At 40.2% G+C, this 26,635-nt stretch overlaps 1 protein-coding gene across 1 annotated transcript in view; it reads left to right on the top strand.

Moving 5' to 3' along the window:
• Positions 1-26,635, top strand: part of SMARCA1 (SWI/SNF related, matrix associated, actin dependent regulator of chromatin, subfamily a, member 1) — a 64,917-nt gene that overhangs the window by 12,699 nt on the left and 25,583 nt on the right. The window contains exons 4-18 of the mRNA XM_065411231.1: positions 321-421; positions 536-636; positions 3,011-3,190; positions 8,823-8,978; positions 9,264-9,395; positions 11,938-12,006; positions 13,902-14,011; positions 14,988-15,214; positions 16,310-16,431; positions 17,030-17,182; positions 21,648-21,780; positions 22,347-22,495; positions 23,345-23,464; positions 25,482-25,592; positions 25,747-25,860. Of these exons, the coding sequence (XP_065267303.1) occupies positions 321-421; positions 536-636; positions 3,011-3,190; positions 8,823-8,978; positions 9,264-9,395; positions 11,938-12,006; positions 13,902-14,011; positions 14,988-15,214; positions 16,310-16,431; positions 17,030-17,182; positions 21,648-21,780; positions 22,347-22,495; positions 23,345-23,464; positions 25,482-25,592; positions 25,747-25,860 (1,978 nt within the window). The remainder of the gene's footprint in view (positions 1-320; positions 422-535; positions 637-3,010; positions 3,191-8,822; positions 8,979-9,263; positions 9,396-11,937; positions 12,007-13,901; positions 14,012-14,987; positions 15,215-16,309; positions 16,432-17,029; positions 17,183-21,647; positions 21,781-22,346; positions 22,496-23,344; positions 23,465-25,481; positions 25,593-25,746; positions 25,861-26,635) is intronic.

The following is a 26,635-nucleotide window of genomic DNA, read 5'->3' as shown; positions in this document are numbered from 1 at the left end:
CCCCTCTGCCTCACTCCCCGCACAGCCACCTGCAGAATTTTTGCTTCCTCCTTGCACAGTACAAGCATGGCTGAGGAGGAAAGGGCTGGATGTTAGCCTAAATAATTCAGAGCTGGAATGAATATCTGGGAATAATTACTTAACGGTGAACTGGTTCTGTGGAAGAGCAGGTGATAGAATATAGATTAGCTGGATCAACGGTGATTTCTATTATAATTTACTGTTTTTTCTCAAAAATGTAGTCAGGGTATATTCCATTAGCTCTGTTGATGAAAAGATTTAGAATCCAAACTCATGTGCAAACTTTCTTCCTTCTTCAGTTATCGTCACAGACGCACTGAGCAAGAGGAAGATGAAGAGCTGCTGTCTGAGAGTCGAAAAACATCTAATGTGTGTGTTCGATTCGAGGAGTCGCCTTCATGTGAGTATCCATGTTGGAAGTTTTCTGTTTGTTTTGATTGGTTTAAGTAAGATCTCATAAGTAGATCACAATAAAATTAAAAATTTTCTAGTTAGAGGAATCTTACATTTGCAGATGTGAAAGGAGGAACGCTAAGAGATTACCAGGTTAGAGGGTTGAACTGGATGATCTCCTTGTATGAGAATGGTGTTAATGGAATTCTGGCAGATGAAATGGTAAGCAGCAAGCTTTTGGAATTTATGTAGAGTAATCATTCTATTTTGATTTTTTTTGTGTACATGTGTGACCTGCATTAGTCCAAGGACTTTCTTCATGGATTTAAATTGCATGCTCTGTGCACTATTTTACTCTAACAGGAAGAAATACATGGAATGATAAACTTACTGAAGCAGGATATTGCTTTGTAGCCTTTTGACTAGTTATTGCATACATAGTTATAAGCTAGTGCCTATATTTGAGCATAACACATGCATAGTTGACACTGGTTCTTATTCTATATACAGTTAATTATCAGAGGGGTAGCCATGTTAGTCTGGATCTGTAAAAAGCAACAGAGAGTCCTGTGGCACCTTTAAGACTAACAGATGTATTGGAGCATAAGCTTTCGTGGGTGAATGCCCACTTCGTCGGATGCTCCAATACATCTGTTAGTCTTAAAGGTGCCACAGGACTCTCTGTTGCTATATACAGTTAATATGTCTTAAAAAATGAAAATGGGAATTATTCTCTCATGATGCTTTCCAGAAAGAAAATGCCATACAATATTTGTTAGCTAACTTAGGATGCTGCTGTTGCTGCTAAATAAATAAATATTTTTTTCTTTGCATCTGGCATTTCTGATGCTCTATTTCAATATTGAAAAATTGTTATGCTTGATATATTTTATTTTGTGGAATGGAATTAACTTTTTTATACTAGATCTTTTAAAAAAAACAAGTCCTCATTGAAGTTGTTGACCGCAAAAGTCTATGTATAATATAGGGCAGGGGCGGGCAAACTTTTTGGCCTGAGGGCCGCATCGGGTTTCGGAAATTGTATGGAGGGGAGGGGAGGGGAGGGGTTGTGGCCCGGCCCCCCACCTCCTATCTGCCCCCCCCCCCCGGGACTCCTGCCCTATCCAACCCTCCCTGTTCCCTGATGGGGGCGTCTCCTCCCCCCCGGGACCCCTGCCCCATCCACACTCCCCCGCTCCCTGTCCCCTGACTGCCCTCGGACCCCCGCCACCCCATCCAACCCGTTCTCTTATTCCTGACGGCCCCCCCGGGACCCCTGCCCCATCCAACCACCCCTTCTCCCTGTCCCCGACTGCCCCTGGAACCCCTGCTGCCCCATCCAACCCCCCCTCCTTCCTGACTGCCCGCCTGGGACCCCTGCCACCATTCAACCCCCTATTTCCCCCCCCCCGACTGCCTGACCCCTATCCACACCCCTGCCCCCTGACTACCACCCCGAACTCCCCTGTCCTCTATCCAACCCCCCCTGCTCCGTGCCCCCTTATCGCGCTGCCTGGAGCACCGGTGGCTGGATCCGGGCCACGCTGCCGCCACTGCGCAGCACAGAGCACTGGGTCAGGCCTCAGCTCTGCAACTGCACTGCCCCCGGAGCTCACAGCCCCGCTGCCCAGAGCATTGCGCTGGCGGCGGAGTGAGTGAGCTGAGGCTGCGGGGGAGAGGGGACAGCATGGGAGGGGCCGGGGGCTAGCCTCCTGGGCCAGGAGCTCAGGGGCCGGGCAGGACGGTCCCGTGAGCCATAGTTTGCCCACCCCTGGTATAGGGCCAAATCCAGCTCATTTTAATCACATGAATTTCCCTATTAGCTGAGTTTCTCCTGTGATTAGGGCAAACAGGATCTGGGCCGTAATATGCCTGTTTTGGTTGTTGCTTCATTTTGGATATTGATTACAGAGGCAAACATTTTTCCTGGATAGGTCCTCTTGGAGTTTGCCATCTGTCCCAGTGATCTGCTTTCCCATTAACACATGCATAAGTTACTAAAGTTAGTGTTACACATGTGCATAGAAGAAAGAATAGATTTCTCTGGTACTGATCTGACTCCCATTAAAGTCAATGAGTCTTTCCATTGACTTAAATGGCAATTGGATTGGGCTGTAGGAGAGGATATGTTATGTTCTAGCTTCAGCAAATGAGGTCCCTTTTTTCTCTTTCCACCCTTTCTGTGTAAATAAAAAAATCATAATAGATGCAGTTTCATTAACGGTGAAATAACAGTTTTGTGTAATTCAAACAAGAGATGCATAATATTATAGGGACTTGAATTTTTTATTAAACTTTGCTCTGAGCCATACTATAATTTAACATTGAAGTCCCTATAATTCATTTATATACAGTGGAACTCTTATAATAAAACTATTTTTTTCTTTGCACAAAATGGCTGTATTCAGAATTGTAATTTGGATATTATAATACATTGAAGCAACATGGGTTTTTAATTTATCTCCATTGTAGACTTGCATGTTATGCATTTCACTATAAGCAGTTTCAGCAGCAGCATTAAATAGCTGGAAAATAGTTTTGATGTCCTTAATGTTATGATGGCACTTCATTTCAATTTTTTTCTTTACTAACGTAGGGTCTTGGTAAAACTTTGCAAACAATAGCATTGCTAGGCTATCTGAAGCATTACCGAAACATTCCTGGACCACACATGGTCCTGGTTCCAAAATCAACTTTACACAATTGGATGAATGAATTTAAACGCTGGGTTCCATCTTTACGTGCGGTTTGTCTTATTGGAGACAAGGATGCCAGAGTAAGTGAACAACTGAACGGTATTGTGCTTTGCGTGTCAGAAACTGGTGTTCCAGGAAATACAACTGTTTGAAGTAGTTTCCTTGGCTGCAGGAAAAAATACTGTAGCTTTTAACCATCTTACTATGGGGAGGTGTTTAGACGCTATGCCAATAGGTGCTATAGGAAATGCTAAAGTAGAATAACAGACAGGGATTTAACTGTAAAGAAATTGATGAACAATGTACCCCACTTGCCAAACTCCTTCCTTGGTTGGTTTCACCTTTCTCTGGTGACTACTGCACTTTTGTATTCCCTTTGTCCCTTCTACTGATTATATTCTTTACTTCTCAGCCTTGTCACCTTCCCTTTGTCTCCTTTCTCGGGTTGCTCTCCCCACCTTTTCTGGGCTTCCATTATTCCTTGAACCTAATTGTAATGGGATGATATTAAGAGGAAAACTTTGGCTAATAAAGATGGAAAGATGTCCTATTTCTGTTTGACTGGTACTCAAGACATGTTGATGGGCACAATAGAGATACTTGATTATAGAATCTCTGAAGGGAACTGGTGGAAGAGCCATTATTTGTGTAATTTAAAACCTATACTGGACAGAGTGAATTGGGTGAATTATAACAGCAGCAGCTCTGCTATAGTTGAGGTTGAGAGCTTGCTCACCGTTTAAAAGACAAATAAGTGCTCTAAAAGCCACATGACTTAGATGGTCTTGAAATTCACTGTGCTTCATGCGGCGTGGCTTAGTTAATGCTCCAAATTTGGGGACATTTGAGCCAGGGGTTCCCAAGATAGAATCATTCTAAAAACTACCATTTTATAAAATTGTCTGGTTCTTCTAATGTGCGCACAGACAAATACCCAGGGTTCAAGCCATGGCTCTTGTCTTCCCGACGCGGATCTCAGCTACTTGGGATTTATTTTAGCTACTGCATGGCAGCCACTCCACTCTGCCTCTGGGCATGGGGGGTGATTATGCTGAAGAAATTATTCAAGGTAAGTTTAAAACTACAGGTCAGCATGTTAATAGCTCAAGCCAAGGGGAATGAAATGCCCATGTTCAGCAAGACTCAGGCTCTGTTAACACCTAAAGGGTTTCCAGGCAGTCTGTCCCCACAGCGACTACAGGTATGTCTGCACTTCAGCGTAAGCCTGTGCTGGAGCCCGGGCTCAAGCCTAACTCCCCTTGTGTCTACATTTCAATTGCACTGACCCAGAATCCCAGAACCTGAAGGGATAGAGGTCTGAGCTCGAGTTAAGCAGGGACCCAGGGTCTGTGCCCCTGTTGCTTTGCATATAGGCACAGCCCTGCTTGGTTCAGGTCCTGAGAGTCATCTGGAAGTGTCTCACAATTCCATGTGACCACTTTTAGTCCTTTCTGTCCCAACAACTTCAGTCCACACTGTTGAAAATGGAAGTGTCCCCTCCTCTTGCCCCCTTTGAAAACTGCAGCTGCTCAGGTCAGCCTATTTTCTTTTGAGCTCTGATCTGCGAGCACACTCCGAGAGCCTCCTGGGTTTGTAATGGAGAGCGAACCATGACATTATAAAAAAAGATAATATTGTGGGTTTTTTTGGTCACTCTTGATTTTTTTGAACTCCCTCTCCCCATCCCCAGGATGTGTGCATGTGACAGTTGGTGTTGCCCACTTGCCCACGTGTACTGGATAAATGCAATAGTTTAAAGTGCTCTAAAATCTACATGCAGACTCTGATTTTACTTGAGAAGTATTTTCAAAGAAACTAACAGTTAACCAGAATGAAAATGAAAGACTGGGAAGTAATTGGGATAATGTAAACATTCTGAGCAAGACCCAAGAAAAACAAGTTGCTTGCAGTGTTTTAGCTGTACTGGTCCCAGGGTATATGAGACACAAGGTGGGTGAGGTAATAGCTTTTAATGGATCAGCTTCTGCTGGTGGAAAAGCTCTGCATCTTGAAAGCTTCTTTTCCACCAACAGAAGTGGGTCTATGAAAGCGAATACTTTTCTCTGAGAGACAAGGTGGGTGAGGTAAGTCCTGGGTCACTTGTTCCAGATACGCAGCCCCCTAACTTGAGCTGTTCATAATACTTCCATAGTCTTGTAAGTTTTTTGGCTCAGAGCCTAAGGAAGATGGGTAGTTGCAGCTGTGGAGGTGCTGTTGGAGTGGTGCAGGGGATGTGGGGTTTGGCAGCCTGCAGAGTGGAGGCTTTACGTCATTGCTGACCCTTGCTCCTTAGGGTTGTGCTCTGGCACAGCTACTGAGGATCCAGGACATCACCAGACAACGATCCTTCACAACCATTGTGCTTATGACAGAGCTTTGATAAAGAATTGGATTTCTAAAAAAGGAGATTTTGTGTGTGTGGTGGTTTTTTTTTTGTTTTTGTTTTTTTTTAAGGTCCCTCGATGAATAGAGGATTATCCTCAAAAAAGGACCCTTGATCTCTAGAAGCTCAGAAGCAGTGACAAAGCAGAGCCATAAGGGGGGAACTTAAGCACTTTCTCCTATAGTGACATACTTAAGGCGAAGAGAAGTGGAGCCACCTGGTCCCTCCCCCACAATTCCTCCAGGGTGCTCTACGGCTCCCCTTTCCTCTACTGCATCCCAACTGGCAAATTAACCCAGAAATGATAATCTTCCCTATGCTGCTTCCAGCAGTGGGGAAGGGGCATCAATCTCATCCTTCCCCTAATGCCATTGCCTCTAGGGGAAAAGGGCAGCCCAGAGCTGTGCAGAAAAGAGAGGAGTTTAGATCTGGGTATGGGGTATTTCCCAACCCTTCCCACATTCATACCACCTATTTCTGTCCCCCCTTCAAAACATGACCCACAGTGCTTAGACTGGAATGGGGAGCTGAGAATAAGCATGTTGAGTGCATGGCATGTGATCATTACTGAGATGGAATGGGGAGCTGAGAACAGGCATGCTTGAACATGCTCCTGGCATGCACTGCTAAGACCAGAGTCGTGACTCGGGAGCTGAGGCTAGGCAAACTCGGTGCATGGCACAGACCCACGAGCTCTGAAGCGGGGGAAAACGGGGATGAGAATACCCACTCTCATGAATTGGAGCAATTCATACCTCTGACACTATTGTTGCCGGTTGTATTCACTTCTATGGGAAGTTCTTATTCAGCTGAGAACGTTTCAGTGAATGAAAGGACTGTTTCATATCTCTCTCAGCCTCCTGTGCTGCAGATGCATGTGGACAGCCCCTTCCCCATACATTAGGCCCAGATTTGGGGTAGGGACTCTGCATCTCCACTTTTTGGCTCCTTCCTGTCTCCAGCTGCTGCAGGCACTCTTCACAGCCCCACCACCATGCCACCTCCCCATCACCCCTCCAAGCTTACCAGGGACCTAGAATGGTGAGCAGGAGGGCAGAGCATTTGTGTGTTTAGGGGTGGAGTCTTGGAATAGGGGAGCTCAGGACAGCATGAGGTGTGGGGTTGGTCAGAGCAATGAATATGATGTAGGACTTGGGGCAGCATCAGAATAGTGCTAGGAGAATCTGAGGAGTTGCGGGGGGATGTGGAGAATTGTAGTAGAGTGTGTGTGGTGGTGGGGGAGTGTTGTAGCAGCACAGGGTAGAGGGGTGGGAAGGAGGGGGTCTGAGCTCATCCGTGTGTGTGTGTGTGTGGGGGGGGAACTGCATCTGTGTCCTCCTGAATCTATCCTTCCTTTCCAAAAAAAAAAAAAAAGTCTCCATGGATTCATGCTAAGGTCCCTGCACTGTACCTGCATCCTTCCCTAGCTCTTCAACCGGCAGATCCCATGTGGACACCTGACTCTGAGGGGAAGAGGGCTGCGGAGGAAGAACTGAGCTATGCTGGAGAGGCAAAAAGATGAGATGGTGCAGGGGCAGTAAAGGAACTATCATGCAGCCAGTGCATTCTGTGGCAGGGTTAATGGTGGCTAAGGAGCCAGACTGGGGTGGGGTGGGGTGGAGGGAGAATTATGGGTGGGCGGAGGCTGCTGAGAAATTAAATGTTCCAAAGTTTCACTAATGCAGTGTTAAGGTTGCCCAGTGGTGCCTGGTGCCCTTCCAGAATATGGAGTGTGACTAAACTTAATTCTCTGAAAGCCTAGAAATGCAAAGATAAGGTACATGCCACCCCTGCAGTGCAACTTCTTTGGCAGTGCCTAACATGTCACTAACACACATGCTAGCACTCCTACCTTTACAAATGTCACGGAAAAACGTGGGAATAGAGCACATGAGCACTGCAGGGCAAAGTTTGCTATGCTTGACATTAGACAGGAGCTGCCTACACTCAAATACTGAGTCTACTCCACACAAACTACCCCATGCTTGTACAATATTACCACCATTTTGCTCTTGGCCTGCAGATTGCTTTTGAGACAGTATCTACGTTTTGCATTGCTTTCACTTAATTCTCCTAAACCCTGGAGACCACTGTATGCTACCAGACTGCTGGCAGTCCCCATGACAAGAAGACCCTATGTACCTCTGCAGATACAACCTCCAAAATTCAGTGGGGCATGCTTGGTGTCTCAAGGTACACATGTGCCTCTTGTCATGAACCAGTCACAGCTTTGCATACTAGCTCCAACCAATCACTCCACCACTAAATGCAGCTGCACCTAACAGTGAATGCAGGTGGAGTGTGTGCAGACAATGCTGTAATTCAGATCTCTAGAACATAATACAAACATAGCACATTTTTAGTCCTTCCTCATGTCTTTGTATTATACCTTTTAAGGATACAGGGGGCCGTTAGATCTTCTAGTCTGACCTTATTAACACAGGCCATAGAATTTCATCCAGCTCTTTCTGTATTGAGTCCAATAACTTGTTTGACTAAAGCAGATCTTCCAGAAAGGCATCCAGTCTTGAGCCGAAGACTGCAAGAGATAGAGAATCCCCATTTGCCTTGGCAATTTGTTAATCTTTGCACCACCATAATGGGACCATGACTATTGCCAGCCCCAAAGTGTGTGTATCGGGGCAGGGGGTGGAGTTAAAACTGCAGGTAGCTAAGGTTGCATTGCAGGGTGGCATGTATCTTAACTGTGTGTCCTGGTTTACATTTGTGTTGCCTTACCTCTTTTTATTTCCTGGTTTTCAGGGGGTTTAAGTTTAGCTTCCATATTCTAGAAATGCACAAGGCATCACTGGGCAACCTTAGCTCTACATTAACCCAATAGTTGGGCATTTGATATACAGCGTTGTAGAAAACACTCCTTCACATGCTACTGAGGGGATGGACTAGATGACCTAGTAGGTTTTTCCCCTCTTCTATAATATCAAAGCACACTGAATAGTTGCATGTGTCTCATTTAACTATTTCACTGCTGATCACTTAACAGGAAATATTTCTTTTAAAAATACATAGTTCTGCTTAAGAATAAACATCCACTGAGGTGAATGGGGACAATTTATGCCCTTCATCTTAACTCCAGCTGTTGATCAGTTTATGCCCTGAAACACAAAGATTGAAAGCCTTTGTTGTTTAACTTGAATTAGTGGAACTCCAGGTATTCTTTTTCATATGTGCTTAATCTTTTATGTTTTTAAATCTTGTTAACCTTTTGTTTCAATAATATTGGCAGACATAAGTGACAGCTCCAAATAAGTTACGCATGTTGTTGTTACTTAATATCTATTAATTAATAGATATTTATTTTACATTAGGCTGCTTTTATCCGTGATGTTATGATGCCTGGAGAGTGGGATGTTTGCGTTACCTCATATGAAATGGTAATTAAGGAGAAATCTGTTTTCAAAAAGTTTAACTGGAGATACTTGGTGATAGATGAAGCCCACAGAATAAAGAATGAAAAATCTAAGGTAAACTTCAATTTCAGTTTTTTTCCTAACCTTTGCTTGAGCATTTTGTAGCAAAATATTTTCAGATTTTAAATGTTAGATTATATTTTAGTAATATTCAAATACTTCCTGAAGGTCATTTTTTGAAAATAATAGCTTGATCTTTTGGGGCTTGAATTTCAGAGGTACCGAGCACATGGCGCTCTCAATGACATCAGTTGAAGTGATGGGTGCTCAGGATTTTTGAAAATCTGGCTCTTGGTGTTTAAGCCACAGATAACAAATGCTGTTCGTTATTTTTCCTAGCTCTCTGAGATTGTACGTGAGTTCAAGACAACAAATCGGTTGCTGCTGACAGGAACTCCTTTACAGAACAACCTTCATGAACTGTGGGCATTACTCAACTTTCTTTTACCTGATGTCTTCAATTCTGCAGATGTAAGCTGGTGCCCGATATATATATATTTTTCCTAGCATAATTCTGATGATATATTCTGCAGAGAGGATGGATTACCCAGTGGTTAGAGTGGCCTTGGACTTGAGATATGCAGATTCAATCCTTCGTTTCATCATAGGCTTCCTGTGTAACCATAGGCAAATCTTAGTCATTTTGTGCATCAGTTCCCTAATTCCCAGTGGTGTTAAGAAGATAAATACGTTGAAGATTACGAGGTGCTCAGACACTATGGTAATGGGTGCCATATAAATAGATAAATATTTTTAAAAATCATGGATACCATGTGTCTCTTCTACCTATCATTTCAATTCTGGGTAGAGCCAGTTGAAATTCTTCCATGCAGAAAGTTTTCATATGGTAAAATACAGTTCCCTCCTTATCCTTAGAGGGAACACACTGAATTTTTCATGCCAGCTTAATAATGTCAAAATCCACGTTTTGGTAGTTCACTTTCAAACTGAGGGCCTAATTCTGCAAATGCTCAGCTGTTGGCTAGACTGGGATTTAAAGGTGTGATGTTGGCTAACACATATGAACCAGCACATTTTAAAACTGCTTTGTCTACACTAGACTTGTAAGACGTTTCAGTTAGCATGTGTTAGCTAACACGTTTAAATCATAGTCTAGACAAGGCTTTAGGGCCTGTTTTCCTAGGATTTTGCTTTTTGAGTAACACTTACACCTGTGCAATGTGGGTGTAAAATGCTGCTAAATTAAAGTGGATAAACTTAAATTGATTTTAATCTTTGCTTATATCACTGTTGCTTACAAACGTGAGTTAAACCAAGTTGTGACATATAATTTGCACAGTAAACTTTATGCTTTTTCACTTAGAATTATCACTCTTTTTCCTTTGACCATCCCTTCCCTTTGCTTTTTTTCCTGTCACTCTACTCATCTTCCTGTTGCATTGGTTCAGTTACTCCCATTCTTCTTGCTTCATGTCTCTATCTGATCTCACTTTTTATGGTCCCATTTCCTTGTCTCTCCCCCTGCTTTTCATTATGCATCCTGACTTGACACGCTGTGATAGGCACTCAGATGTTACAGTGGTAGGCCTGGAATAAATTCCTAGATGGAACAGAGTAGGCATTTCTGTTAAAAAGAGGTTCTGCGTGTTACCAGTGGAGTTATTCAATTGGCTTGAAAGTTTATGGATGCTGTTAAACTTGCCGAGAACAATGGCCTGTGTCTTCTCTCACTGTTGTAACTCCATTGACTTCATTTTTACATCACAGTGAGAGAATGTCAACCATAATGTAATGAGATTTAACACCCTTGTAGGGGAAAAATGCCAAAGAGAACCCTCTTTCTCCCCCCCTCGTAGCACTGAACTTCTAAAAGGGGAACTGCACAAAAATGAGGAAGCTGGTTAAACGAAAATTTAAAAGACTGTCACAAGGGCGAAATGCCTGCAAACTGCAAGGAGACTATTTAAAGAACACCATAATAGAGGCTCAAGTTAAACATATACCCCAAATAAAAGAAAAAAAAAAACAGTAAGAGGACTAAAAAAAATGCCACCATAGCTAAACAGCAGAGTAAAACAGGTGATGAGAGGTAAAAAAGCATTTTTAAAAATTGGAAGTCAAATCCTAATAAGAATAATAGAAAGGAGCATAAACTCTGGCAAACCAAGTAATTGGAAAATCTTGTTCCTGACTATATGTACAAAATGGTGAGGTCTAAATTAGCTGTTACCACTCAAGACAGATATTGGAGTCTTTGTGGGTATTTCCCTGAAAACATCTGTTCGATGTCCAGCAGCAGTCAAAAAAGCTAACTGAATGTTAGGAACCATTAAGAAAGGGATAGATAATAAACAGAAAATATAATACCACTATATAAATCCATAGTATGTCCATACCTTGAATACCGCATGCAGTGCTGGTGGACTTATCTTATAAAAGTTATTAAAATTGGAAAAGGTGCAGAGAAGGGCAACAAAAATTATTAGGGGCATGGAACAGCTTCCATGTGAGGAGATATTTGCTTAAAAAGAGATTGGGGGGGGGGGTATGGTAGAGGTCTATAAAACATGAATGACATGAAGAAAGTGAATAGGAAGTATGTTTGGCCCTTCACGTAACACAAGAACCAGGTGTCACCCAATGAAATTAATATCAGGTTTAAAGTGAACATAAGGAAGTACTTCTTCATTCAACACATAGTCAATCTGTGGAACTTGTGGCCATTGGATATTGTGAAAGCCAAAAACCTAACTGGGTTCAAAAAAGAATTGGATAAGTTCATGGACGATAGATCCGTCAATGGCTATTAGCTAAGCAGGTCAGGGACGCAACCCCAGACTCTGGGTGTCCCAAAACCTACAACTGCTAGGCGCTAGGACTAGACGACAGGGGATGGATCGCTGAAAGTGTCCTTGTTCTGCTGAGAGAGGAGACTGGTCTATATGGACTATTGGTCTGACCGAGTATGGCTGTTCTTATGTTAACGTGTGTGTCTGTTATTGAAAGTAAAGATGAAACTGTACATACTAACAATGATTTGTTTTTCCTACAGGACTTTGACTCATGGTTTGATACTAAAAATTGTCTTGGTGATCAAAAGCTTGTAGAAAGACTTCATGCAGTAAGTAATAGCAGTGATGGTAATATATTATTGCTATAAAATAACTTTAAAACAAAAATCTAATTCTTGTCTGTTATTTCTCCTCAAATTACTATAAAATGTATTGTGGCAAATGTATATAAATGTTTGTATTCTCATTAATTTTAGAATTAGCATATATTTATATTGTTTTTACAGTAGTATCTGCCATAATATATATAATATCTATCAGCATTTCTGTTAGTTTTTCCAAATTTTTCTTTTATAACATTACTGTCTGCAATAGAAACATCAAAACTTATTAATCCCTAAATAAACTAAGAATTGCAAGGAGTTTTGAAACTATTAATTATATTGAATTACTGACGTGCTGCACTGACACTGGGGTGAAGTCAAGACAGAATTTCAGTTTTATCTGTGAATATCCCTTTTACTGAGGTTAGTTTAGAATCAACATTTTTAACATTTTCTTTAGTGTATTAATAGAGGATGTTAAAAAGAGGAAAAGTTCACAACACTTATTTATTTTTGAAATTCTGTACTAAGAAATCTTGCTGTTTGGCTCTAATACAGTTATAATGGTATGGTATTTTTATTTTATTGGATCTGAGTAACTAGATGTTTAAAAACCCATGGCTCAGATCATTGAAGGTAGGGTCATCCGTTCAAAGGCTTTGTGCTTCTTCATTGGCTCAGGGCCTTGGTGCCCCATCCTCTTCTCCCCCCTCCGATGTTGGAGCTGAGTTACCAAAGACTCGCCCTGGTTGCAGTTGGACCAAAAGTCTGTAGGGGAGGATCTGGAGGAGGGGGAAATAATATAACCCGAGGGGTCTCTTGGGAGCCAAAATGAGGAGGACCGTGTTCATCTTCCCTCACCTCTGTCCTTGTCCTCATCCCACCCACTCTTCTCCCTGACCTGTCCAGTTCCTGCTCTGTCCCTAAATGTAGACCTTGAATCCAGAAAGAGGCATCTGTGTGGACGATCTGAACTGATATGTTAGGAAGCATAAGTTCCAGTGCAACACCTGGGCTGTCGTAACTTGTGTATTTCTGATTTAGAGTAGTGTATTTTTGGATGTGCCTATCTAGTTGAAAAGAGAAGCCCCTTATTACATTTTATGCACTCCTTAGATACATAATGCCTAATAAAATAGAGCCTCACCCGTCAGCACTTGAAGGGAACCAGCAGAATAAATTAGTCACATCAGCATGTCTGTGAATGTTGGAGCGATCACTGTGGGGTAACATTGACTGCATGGGCCAGTCTACTTTTGGCTCTGTCCCTCTTACTAAGCCATGAGAAAAGGCTACTTCAATTGCTGCTCTTCTTTCTCCTGCCTGTGGCTACATGGATGAATGTGGGGCCAGATTCCCTCTGTGGCTATGGGAGTAAAGAAGAACTATCTAACAACTTGATCCAGAGAGGCCTATAGAAATGACTTTGATGATGCCCTCTCTTCTGCTTAACAGCGTTTGTTAAGACCGTTATCACCTGTGCGTCTATACTTTTTGTGGTGATTGTTATCTCTGAAGAGATAGGAGGGGTGGTTCCCACTTTGCTGTTCTGTGGAGAGATAGGGCAGCCATCTGCTCCACATCAGCTGACCTAAATGTCATAGGGAGCATGTAGGTGGCCTCTTTCTGAAGAGGTACCCTTGGGAAACTCTACAGCAGCCTTGCTAAAGTCCTTCCCACTCTCTGCATGAACTTAGCTGGCTGTTGGAACCAGTGGACAGCTTAATTTTTTTCACTCAGACGGTGGCTGCGGCAGAGCTGGTCTGATGGAGTCACTATGGGAGCAATATGAGTTGCTCAGAATTTGAGCTGAGCAAATGCTGCAGGATCAAGCCAACTAATCTCACATTTGAAGCAGTCTTGTATTTATAAATAGTTTACACCGACATCTTATTTTGTAGGTTTTGAAGCCTTTTTTGTTACGTCGTATAAAAGCTGAAGTAGAAAAGAGCTTGCCTCCGAAAAAGGAAGTAAAGATTTACCTTGGGCTCAGTAAAATGCAGAGAGAATGGTGAGTTATTTACATTAATGTAAAATTGCTCTAAATTATAACTAATAATAGAGTACTTTATATTAGACTCAATATATTTTTCTTCTGTTTTTGTAGCCATGTCTCTACGATAGGTATGGTCAGCATATAAAGGGGCTTGGTTAATTAGAAAAGCACATTTCCACCTGAAATATTTGTATCTGCTAGTTTAAAAAAACAACACAATACTACTGAAACTAAAAGGAACTAGACAAAAATTGGATTTTTCTCTATTTTGTCAAGTTTTTTTTTTTTTTTTTTTAAGAACTTGTGCATTTAATAAAATGTGTTTAGTCAGTTTCATTCTTTTGTTGATGCACAGTGGGACTATCTGAATTATGTGCTAACATGCTGACTTGATTCTCCTTCCCTGTTTTTAGGGGGCAGCTTACATGAATGTTTTTCCCCAGTACCTGCCAAAAGTGTATTTACAGTAACAGGAGTAGAACTAAATCTAAAATAGAAGCATGATGCAGTTGTGCAGAGGTGTGAAATGGAAAAAGGTTTTTGATTATTTTTTGTTCTTTTTTTTAAAAATCAGAAGTTTTTCATACATCTCTTTTTATGTAGCTTTCAAACATAGTGATGGGAAAACAGGAGTTTCTCAAGATCAGACCCAGTGGTCCATCTAATCCCAAAGCTGACAGACAGTGGCCTTAACTGGATGCTTCAGAAGAAATGCAAGAAACCCAATGGCTAATAATTATGGAATAAACTGTTTGTAAGGGAAACTTTTTTTAGTCAGATGTTGACTTACATACTGGAGCATAAGAATTTATGTCCCTTCTAATTTTTGTCAAATCCTGCATAATGTAACAGTGGATGTTTTAATTATCCAGCTTAAAAAACAAACAAACAAAGCACAGTAACCTCAGGACATTTTAGAGACTTACTTTTGTTTGAAATGTGCACAAACTAGATGCTGTAAACGCCTTATTTATTGTCTGTAAAACTTCAGGTATACAAGGATCCTGATGAAAGATATTGACATTCTAAATTCCGCTGGGAAAATGGATAAGATGCGGCTGTTGAATATTTTGATGCAGTTGCGAAAGTGCTGTAACCATCCATACCTATTTGATGGTGCTGAACCTGGACCTCCTTATACTACTGACATGCATCTTGTCAATAACAGTGGTAAAATGGTAGCTCTGGATAAACTGCTAGCAAAACTCAAAGAACAGGGTGAGTTGAAGCTATAGGACAATAGCTATATGAAGAGTATTAATAACAAATAAAATGGCCCAGTTTAAAAATCGTTCCCATCTATAAAGTCTTATTTGTTACAAACTAAAAGGTTTTTGTGGAGTTTCTAAGTGGCAGGCAAGGCATAGAGGGAGAACTTCATAATGACGAAGAGGGGTAAGGTGGGAGGGGGAAAAAATGAAAAGAGTTAAGAAAAATAAGAGTGGAATAGGAACCCATTAAGAGGGAAGTTTGGGAGATGAGAAGGGGATATGTCAGGAGAGACCAGACCTTCTGACCACCTGTCAGGTTAATGTTTGATATGGCTTGTAGGCCAATAGGCTTCCATGGGAGTTGAGGATAAGAATTGGAGAGCCAGGTCCTGTTCAGAGTGCTGGTGTTCGTGGTTGCATGGACTGGCTGGCGCCATAGTAGGTTTGAATAAACTTCTGTATATTAGATTATTTGTTCAAGCTCCAAACATTTTGGGTCTCTTCCACCACTGCTTTTACATATATTGACAATGGAATTTTGTGTGCTGTTGTGCTGTATGTTTTTGTCACGTGATATTTTTGTGATTAAAAAAAAAACATCACTTAACTGATGGAATGTCAGTACAATATGTGGGGTAGAGAATGTAGAATTTAATGGATTTTAAGTTTGGAAGAAGCCCTATTTAAAAAACCCAAACAAACTAAAATTCCCCACAATGCATGCACTGGGGGGGGCGACGACTAGTGATCTCCATCTTTTAAAAAATGGTTCTTGTAGGGGGGGAATCTAGTGTTTCTGTTACTGTCTTTAAGAATGTTCTTTTATTTCTTCAGTTGATATCAGTATACTGTTGTATAAATAGTAAAAATGACCCTTACTGGAAAAAATTGCAGAATAGGAGTTTATAATCAATTACTGAAAAATAAACTTACAAAAGAAAATAGAACCGTTTGAATAAACTGATCATCAGTTAGGGAGGAATATTATGTAAACGTGGTACTGTATTTCACATTAATTCTCTTTGCACTTAACCTATTCCTGTTTTGGTTCTGTGATAAGATTTATATTAAAATTACTTTGTTTTCTGTACCAATCTGTCAGGCTCCAGAGTTCTCATTTTTAGTCAGATGACCCGCTTACTGGATATTTTGGAGGATTATTGCATGTGGCGTGGTTATGAGTACTGCCGACTAGATGGACAGACGCCTCATGAAGAAAGAGAGGTGAGAGATGTGTTAGCAAGGACTGCTTCATTATTTAAGCCAGTTATTTAGAGTTGGACAAACTCTGCCATTGGATACCTGCATGCAATTTGAAAGTAAAGTCTCTAGATTTGCCTAAGGACAAACGTACGGTCTGCTACAGTACTACTAACTCTTTTATGGAAAATCTGAGGCAATATTAATATACCCTGAATATGTTTAACTTTTAGAAATTTAGAAAAGTGGGCTGAAATAGAATAAGTAACCTGAGGTACTTAGAGTAATTGGTTGGGAATGTAGGTCCAAATCCTATAATTTTACAGTGTGCAGTAGGCTATTGTGACTGTGCAGAGCCCTGCTGACTTCTGGGGCTCCATCTGTGTGTAGTGATGTGCTTGTATTGTAAATTGCAAGGTCAGGGCCACAGTGTAGGACTTGTGGGGCTTTACTTTTTTATGATGAAACATTTCATTATAGTGACTGAGAAATTATTTGGTTTGCCTATGCAAACCTGGCCTTTTAAAGTTGTTGGTATGGTATATGGACACCAAATAAAGTCACTAATAAAATCATTTATTTGAGGATTCTGCTCTCTTAATGAGTTTCTATTTTCTTTTAGGAAGCAATAGACACCTTTAATGCTCCCAACAGTAGCAAATTCATTTTTATGCTCAGTACCAGGGCAGGAGGTCTGGGGATTAATCTGGCAACTGCTGATGTGGTTATTCTCTATGATTCAGACTGGAATCCACAAGTGGATCTGCAGGCTATGGTGAGTATCCATATAAAATAATACATATGATAGAACTCAAAGGCTTATGAAGGAATATAGTGGTAGTACTTTTCCAGCGTTACAGCTTTGTTAAAGTGGTAGTGTGGATTAAAGGGAGGAGGGGAAAGAAAAGCAGGTTCCATGTTAAGTTATGCCATTTTCAAGTACCTGTTAACAAAAGGGAGGGGGGGAACCCTTAAATCCTCGTTCTGGTTCGAAAGTGCAGTTTTGGAAAAATCTTCTCCTGTAAAAATGGCTATTGGCAAAGAGTTTTCCACTTTAGTATTTATAGATAATTCCAAAAAGTGTGCAGTTTGATGAAAAAGTTGTAACCTGAATTATGGAAGAAATGGCAAATTTCTTGCCCCCCCAAAAATATCCATCTAAGAAAAAATACTGAAATTGTGTCTCATAAATTACACTGGTCTACAATTTTTTGAGAAGTCGTCTGCTTCAGAGATAAAATGTGCTATTTATTATGTATTTTGATGTGCTGAATTCAAATATGACAATTAAAACAACTGATTGGCTACTGTTTCTAAGATATTTAAGTTTTTACATTTTATGTCTATGTATATTGTGTAGATAGTAGAGTTTTAATCATAAATTGTAAACCTAGGTCTTTTCATGTGTTTATGGTTGCTTTACATGATAATATTTCACCTGTCCTGTTTATGTAACACTTCAAAAATCAGCAAAAGGGTTATATAAATAAAATTTATTATGAAACAAAAGGCAAAAAACTATTATGTACATAGTTTAGTCCTATTCAGTGTCTACTCAGCGCTTCTTGGCTTGTCTCTTGTATTCATTAAATGGAGCATCTCTTGTCACTGTCCAGCAATAGTCTGCAAGCATTGATGGGCTCCATTTGCCCTGATAGCGTTTCTCCATTGTTGCAATGTCCTGGTGAAATCGCTCGCCGTGCTCGTCGCTCACTGCTCCGCAGTTCGGTGGAAAAAAATCTAGATGAGAGTGCAAAAAATGTATCTTTAGTGATATGTTGCAACCAAGGCTTTTGTATGCCTTGAGGAGGTTTTCCACCAACAACCTATAGTTGTCTGCCTTGTTGTTTCCGAGAAAATTTATTGCCACTAACTGGAAGGCTTTCCATGCCGTCTTTTCCTTGCCACGCAGTGCGTGGTCAAATGCATCATCTCGAAGAAGTTCACGAATCTGAGGACCAACAAAGACACCTTCCTTTATCTTAGCTTCACTTAACCTTGGAAATTTTCCACGGAGGTACTTGAAAGCTGCTTGTGTTTTGTCAATGGCCTTGACAAAGTTCTTCATCAGACCCAGCTTGATGTGTAAGGGTGGTAACAAAATCTTCCTTGATTCAACAAGTGGTGGATGCTGAACACTTTTCCTCCCAGGCTCCAATGGCTGTCGGAGTGGCCAATCTTTCTTGATGTACTGGGAATCTCTTGCACGACTATCCCATTCGCAGAGAAAACAGCAGTACTTTGTGTATCCAGTCTGCAGACCAAGCAAGAGAGCAACAACCTTCAAATCGCCACAAAGCTGCCACTGATGTTGGTCATAGTTTATGCACCTCAAAAGTTGTTTCATGTTGTCATAGGTTTCCTTCATATGGACTGCATGACCAACTGGAATTGATGGCAAAACATTGCCATTATGCAGTAAAACAGCTTTAAGACTCGTCTTGGATGAATCAGTGAACAGTCTCCACTCATCTGGATCGTGAACGATGTTGAGGGCTGCCATCACACCACCGATGTTGTTGCAGGCTACAAGATCACCTTCCATGAAGAAGAATGGGACAAGATCCTTTTGACGGTCACGGAACATGGAAACCCTAACATCACCTGCCAGGAGATTCCACTGCTATAGTCTGGAGCCCAACAGCTCTGCCTTACTCTTGGGTAGTTCCAAATTCCTGACAAGGTCATTCAGTTCACCTTGTATTATGAGGTGTGGTTCAGAGGAGGAGGATGGGAGAAAATGTGGGTCCTGTGACATTGATGGTTCAGGACCAGAAGTTTCATCCTCTTCCTCGTCTGACTCAAGTGAGAATGATTCTGGTGCATCAGGAACCGGCAGTCCTTCTCCGTGGGGTAGTGGGCGTATAGCTGATGGAATGTTTGGATAATGCACAGTCCACTTTTTCTTCTTTGACACACCTTTCCCAACTGGAGGCACCATGCAGAAGTAACAATTGCTGGTATGATCTGTTGGCTCTCTCCAAATCATTGGCACTGCAAAAGGCATAGATTTCCTTTTCCTGTTCAACCACTGGCGAAGATTTGCTGCACAAGTGTTGCAGCATATGTGTGGGGCCCACCTCTTGTCCTGATCTCCAATTTTGCAGCCAAAAGAAAGGTGATAGGCTTTCTTAACCATAGTGGTTATACTGTGCTTTTGTGATGCAAAAGTCACTTCACCACAAACATAGCAGAAGTTATCTGCAGTGTTCACACAAGTACGAGGCATCTCTGCTCACTTTGGCTAAACAGAAATGTGTCCTTTTGCAAAATCAAACACTGACAAATAAGAGAGCACGACACTGTATGATTTCTAGAGCTGATATAGGGCAATTTGTTCAGCAGAGTGATGTAAGCTTCGTTATGATTGCATCATCCATGACTTCTAGGAATAACATGATACAATTCATATCATGTATGACGCAATACCAGCTTCAGATTGCATCCTTCATTCTTTTGCCTAAAAAGCAAGTACTGTCCAAACCCAGTCATAGATCTATTCATAGATCCAGTCAAAGATGTATTTTAGTCATTTCTGGTTTAAATTGAGATCCCTTCCCTTTATAACTCACTTATCCTCCGCCATTCCCAAGTCAAGGGTCATATATACTGACCCACTAGCATATCTTGAAAACTAGAGCCAATCAACAATTTTAAGCATCATTTTCGTTCTCCGTGACCCAGAATTAGTAAAGTTTGACTACATTTATTTCAGAAGCATTTTGGCTGTAGAGCAGTGTTATTACGTTCCTCACCTTAGTCCAGCAGTATTGTTTTGTCACACAAACATTGACAATAGTCATTCCAGTAAATGCAGAATTCAATGACTATAAAAACGCATTGCAATAAACGATGAAAGGCACATACAGTTTTAGGGGCAGATTGGCTTCGAGACACATCAGAAGAGGCGTAGCCAGAATTCTGACTTGGGTTCTAGGAAAATCACATGCTGGACCAACATCTCCACCACCTTTTTACAGGGTGCAATGAAGCATTTACCTCTGTTCTAGGACAGCACGGCCTCTTTTTGCCCTTCCTGGGAGCCTAGTACTATAGGTGCACTAGGCTAGGGTAGTTCCTCTATTGCCCAATTGGATTGTGCCCAGCTCCTGTATAGGGACACAGAGATCCAGGCATAATCTTACCATTGGGGAAAAAAAGATCAGCTCTGATCTAAAAAAAAGTTATCCTCTTTTGGGTGATACATTACAACCAAGGCCTCTAGTTTGTTTCACATGGAAGTTAAAGATCATATAATGCTACCTATATGATTTTGTTTTGGTGGCCTTAGTGAAAATATCTTTTCACCATGTTGTTGTGAAGCATGTTGACTACTACATTGTGCTGCAGATGTAGGCTAAATTTCTGTGGTGCAATGTGTGCATAGTTTGTGAGGTATTTTGAGATTATTCAGAAAGAAGGCTGCTATATTAGTATTATGCAGGAGAGCAAAAGAGCTGGAGATGGAGGCATTAAAAGGAATCAAATGTAAAATATTACAGTACAACATAGACTAACATAATAATTCTATCTTAGGTATTTCTAAGTTCTCTAATCACTCTACTATTTAACCACAAGTAGAAAAACCATGTCTAAATCTCTCTGGCATTGGAGTTGGGATTTGCCATTTTTCTATTGTATGATACTCTAATTTATTATTTATTACAATCCCTTTTCTGCATTTGGGGCCTGACCCTAAAAAAATATTAAACAGCTCCAAGTATCAGGGATTTAGTGTAACACAATCCAGATTTCTTGTACCAATGATTTATGGACCACTAGAAAGCAGATTTTTTTGTTTTTGTTTTTTGTTTTTTAAATCGAACAGAAGAACAAATTCCTTCATATTTGTTTTGTCATATTTGTTTGTAACTTGTGTAAATTTTCTATACTGAATCACCACAATATTTGCTAGATTAGATACAATACAATACTCCGTTACACTGATGTAAATCCAGAGTAATTCTGATTTCAGTTCATTTGCTCTAGATTTACACTGGTGTATCTGAGATCAGTCAGTCTTCCCAGTATGTATAAATATTACACTAATAGTGATTTAAAAAAAAAATCAGTTCTGTAGACGTAATACTTATTCAATAGTAAATAGGAAACCAAGAAAATAATCTAGAATAATTTGAAGTTAGACAGTTTCTTCTGATGCTTGTGCTAAGATATTTCAGCCAAATTGCTGCTATGTTGCTATTACCTAAAAGGTTTTTTTTTAATTTAATTTTATTTAGGATCGTGCACACCGTATTGGTCAAAAGAAGCCAGTTCGTGTATTCCGACTTATCACTGACAATACTGTTGAAGACAGGATTGTAGAAAGAGCTGAGATAAAACTGAGACTGGACTCTATAGTTATACAGCAAGGTATCAAATACTGTATACACGTTTGAGGACAGAATTTGGTTCATTCACTTTGCACAGGATTAAATAACCATACAGAGTGCAAGGCACTGAAGAATTAGGCCCGATGTCTGTAATAGTGGAATATTAATTGAACCTAAAATAGCAAGCTTCCGTTTAAAGGCCTGATTCTTTACTTCTTACTCAGATGGAGCTTTCTTTGACATTAATGGGAGTTTTGCCTGAGTAAAGAGTGCAGGACAGAGCACCTACTCCTAAGAAACTGAATTAGTAAAAGCAAAGTAGCTATTGAATGGTGCTTCTCTGAATACGCATGCTATAAAAAAAGGATGTGTTCCATGACAGTTACAGTTCAGTAGGTACTGCATTTATTTACATTTCTGTAATATATTGAACTGTAAAATTGCATTGCAATTTCAGTTTAAGCCCAGTGTCAGACTCCCCGTCCTTCCTGTGTTGCTAAATGGGAAGCTGGTCCTCACTAGATGGAAAGGGTGTTTCAGGTTGGGCTTGGCATGGGAAAGGTTGACCATTTTGATTTAAAGCCTTCAATATATTTCTAATGCTAGGAAGACTCATAGATCAGCAGTCTAACAAACTAGCAAAAGATGAAATGCTGCAGATGATCCGGCATGGAGCCACACATGTTTTTGCTTCCAAGGACAGTGAACTGACAGAGGAAGATATTACCACTATTTTAGAAAGAGGTGAAAAGAAGGTGAGAGCATAGTTTCATTTGCAACATAATTGTAAAAGAAAAGAGTTAAGAATCACCAAATCCGTTTAAATTGTAAATCTTGTTTTGTTGCTCATCTCCCCCCAAAAAAATCAGACAGAATTTGTATTTATTGTACTAGCAGCTATCTGCCATTTCTCTATATAATAGGAAACATCTTTGAAGGGAAAAAGCTGTAGATCTGTTTAGTTGTGCTCTCATTTCCTGCTTCTCAGTAAGTTACCTGAATATGTTACAATCTAATTTTTCAGAAGAGTTTTTTTTTTTTTTTTTTAAGGTCTCCCAAAAGCAGCAGTTATTTTTTTCAAGTCTAAAAAAATTAATAAAATGTTAGTTTTAGCACTGTTTCATTAAATAAGCTTTTAGAAGTGTGTATTGTTAAACTATTGGTCAGAAATCCTATGACAGTTTTTTAATAGATGTAAGATCTTTTTGAAACTATATATGGCAATAGGTAGCTTAGTAGGCTAATGAACTACCTTTTCAGCTCAGAAGAGTTGTACATAAATTTTGTTGAAATTATTTGGTACCAGCATAATGTATAGGAGATGTTGGGCCACATTATAACAGCATACTAAACTTTAGCTTAATAGGAAGTCTCAGTGCACGAGACCAAAGGACTGGAATAAAAGGTGTGCTTCAGACCCTAATGAAGGAGATGGGTACTACTAGTCATGAAAGATGGGTACTAACACGCATGAAAGTAAAAAAGAAGGGAGAAAACTTAAGTGAGCGATGCTGATTTATTTTTAGAAACTTAATACAGAATTTAAAACATCTCAGATGTGTTGATAAAGGTAACTTTTTTATTATCTCTGTACCTTATTTTAGACAGCTGAAATGAATGAACGTTTGCAAAAAATGGGAGAGAGCTCTTTAAGGAACTTCACTATGGATACAGAGATGAGTTTATACAACTTTGAAGGTGAAGATTATAGAGAAAAACAAAAGGTAACTTTATTTTCTCATACATGTAACAATGTGTTTACTTTAACTCGTCTTATGATTGTAATGAATCAGATTTTCACAAGCATAAAAACATTTAATTAGGAATGCCATAGCTGTAAATAAGAGGCTAGGAATTCACTTAATTTTTACTTTGCTCTTCTAAAATTTCGCTTTATCTGTGGTACTATTTAAAAAGAAAAATTGATCAGGTTCATCTATCAAAAAACTTACTCTTTACAAACATCCATTTCAAAAGACGAAAGCTGCTGTTGTCCAAATCTTGTAGTTCTGACTGAGGCAAAACTTCCATTATGCCTCATTCTTCTTGGAAGTCTTTGGAGTTACACTGATTTTATTCCTGTGTAACTGAGATAAAAATTACACCCATTGTCTTCAAAAGAACACTGGCCAGATTCTCCTTGGCATTAGGGTGGTTTTGCACCACTCCAGTAGTGTATAGGTTTCCTACAACTGCTTAGCTGGCCACGGGAGGATCACCCCAGCATAAGGGTGTTGTCCAGTAGTGTGTGGAGCCACCGTAGCAGCTCTGATGCCACTTCCTACCTTGTGGCTGGTGCAGGAGACGTGACCAAAGTTTTCCCTGCACCTCCAGAATTCCCATCTGTTGTTAACAGCCTCTTAGGCATCCATTGCAGGTTGGGTATGAGACTAAGGTGGCTTTGCGCCACCTTTGTGCTCCTTACCGAATTTTGTCGAGTGCTCCTTAGCAGGAACCAAAAATAAGGGCCCTTGACTTTTTTAAATTGCACTCCAAAGCAAATATCTTTTTATAGCGAGGCACCACGGGAGGAACGTCATATATTTATTCTCACCTTAAGCTTCCTTGCTTACCTACCAATCCAGACAGTGGGGTAGGGGAAACCATTTTGGAAATCTTTTCAGCATTCTATTTTCCTCCTGCTAGTATCTTCTATTCTGTGTTGGAACGAGCCAGCTTAACCAGCACTAATAGTGGTATTGATTTTGTAGAAACTGTTTGAATGATTTATGGTTAATTCACCATTGTCAAATACATTTGTTATACCAACACTGGTGATTACTGAAGAGCTTGGCCATGATACATATGTGGAGATATAAACTAACAAATTCTTGAATGCAGCCTGAGGCTCTGATGCTGCAAAAAATATTGGTACGGATAGAATCTTGCCTTCACACAGAGCTTCATTGACGTTGGTGGAGCTTTGTAAAACTGCAGGAGTCTATCCATGCAGATGTCATTGAAGATTCAGAGCCTTAAATGGTAATTAATATTTCAGATCTCTTTGAAGCTGTGTTCATAACTTTTTGAAAATATGGTAGAAAAATGCACCTTGCTAATTAAGGTTCTGTCGTGCTCTCAGTTGCATGTGCAGTGGGGATAAATAACATTTTCTTCTGGAAAGTCCCTTAAAAAGCACAGGGAGGGAGCAAAGCTAGCACAACATTGTCACCTCTCTTCTGTGTTCGGTGGTGTATCAGACAATAGTGGATGGAGTTGAGCTGTAGCCTTAGTATATGGCACTATCCCCTGGATATCTGTGGTGTTTCTGGCAGATTTCCATTCAATAGCTAATATTGCTTAGAATATAGCATGTGCGTGAGTAATGCTGCCAGAGGTAAGAGTAGGCCCGGAAGCAGGGCATATGTACAACCCTCCATGTAGATTTTCTAGCATGTCTTGGCAGAGGTAGTGGTGGAATGAAGGGCCATATCCCTTGTCTTCTCCACATGGCTACTTACCTATTCAAACCCCCCCCCCCCCCATACCCCTTTGAGATCCTCTTTGTATGTTTGTTTAAAATGCTTTCATCAGAATTTGCCTCTTAGTGATGAACCTTGTAGTAGCATGAATTCTGTTGAAACATAAGCTTTAACTAGTGCTCACAATAGAAATACTATTTGTCTATTGGTGGACACTGTCTTAATTAGTTCAACCCAAACTGACTACTATAATTGCTTTTTTGTGATTTCAGGAAGATATTTGGAGTTATTTAAACTGTTCTGTTCTGTTTGTGTGTAGATGAGTATGATGGAATGGATAGAGCCTCCAAAACGAGAGCGCAAAGCAAACTATGCAGTGGATGCATATTTTAGAGAAGCCCTGCGTGTTAGTGAACCGAAAGTTCCCAAGGTAAAAGAATATAGATTTTTAATCTGTACCACTCTTTTCAACTTGTAGTAAAATCAATATGTGTTATACAGTGTAAAATGTTGCTACTGTCTGGACTATGGCAACTGAAAGTAATAGAAAATTACATAATGGTCATATATATGTATTTTTAAAGGCTCCACGACCCCCCAAACAACCAAATATTCAAGATTTCCAGTTTTTTCCACCACGATTGTTTGAGCTTCTGGAAAAAGAAATTCTTTATTATCGCAAGACTATAGGCTATAAGGTAATAATGACTTTTCTTTATTTCAAATGAATGAAATATATTAGCATCAGTGTATCCAGATTTGTTGTAATAGTGAGAATTGCTAAATTCTTAAGGCAAATGAAAGTACTAAAGTCATGTTAATAGGTAATTTAGAGGCTTTCTAGCAATCTTGTATTTGTGTTGACTTGCTGTAGATTTGATTACTCATCATTTTCTTGGACCTCCTGTGATGTGGAGTTAACAAGATCCAGGAAATGTAACCAAGAGAACAGTCTCCTGTTTTACAAAATAACAATCCTACTTCATTAATACTAAGAAAAGACTAAAACAGACACCAACAACGTTTGGTTCCCCTTATTGAGCCCTAGCAACTGGATTCATGCCTAATACAGGCCTTAGGACTTGCATCTCCCCTATTCAGCTGCTGAATTCTCGTCTCTCTTGCACTTGCACTAACTAGTTTTATACTGATGTGACTCCATTGACTCCAGTGGAGTTACTCTTTTATTTACACAGGTATAACTTAGTGCAGAAATCAGGCCAATTGTGACAACATGAGAGACACAGGAAAGAGATTTGTCCAGGAAAAGATATAGTCGGAACATGAAATTACAAAGTGATCTAAAAATGTAATGCAGGAGAAGTCAGAAGATGGGATTACCTGGCAACAAATATGATCTTGAAATGACAAGGGCAAAATGATGTAGTATTACCAAAATTTGGTTTTAATTTAAAAAAAAAAAAAAAATGCAGGAAATGTTTGACGGGAGGGGGGTAGCTACTTGGGAGCAAA

Source organism: Emys orbicularis, chromosome 9, assembly GCF_028017835.1.
Source record: "Emys orbicularis isolate rEmyOrb1 chromosome 9, rEmyOrb1.hap1, whole genome shotgun sequence".
Classification (NCBI taxonomy): domain Eukaryota; kingdom Metazoa; phylum Chordata; order Testudines; family Emydidae; genus Emys; species Emys orbicularis.
The sequence above is the reverse complement of the archived record's forward strand: the minus strand, read 5'-3'. Positions and strand labels throughout refer to the sequence as shown.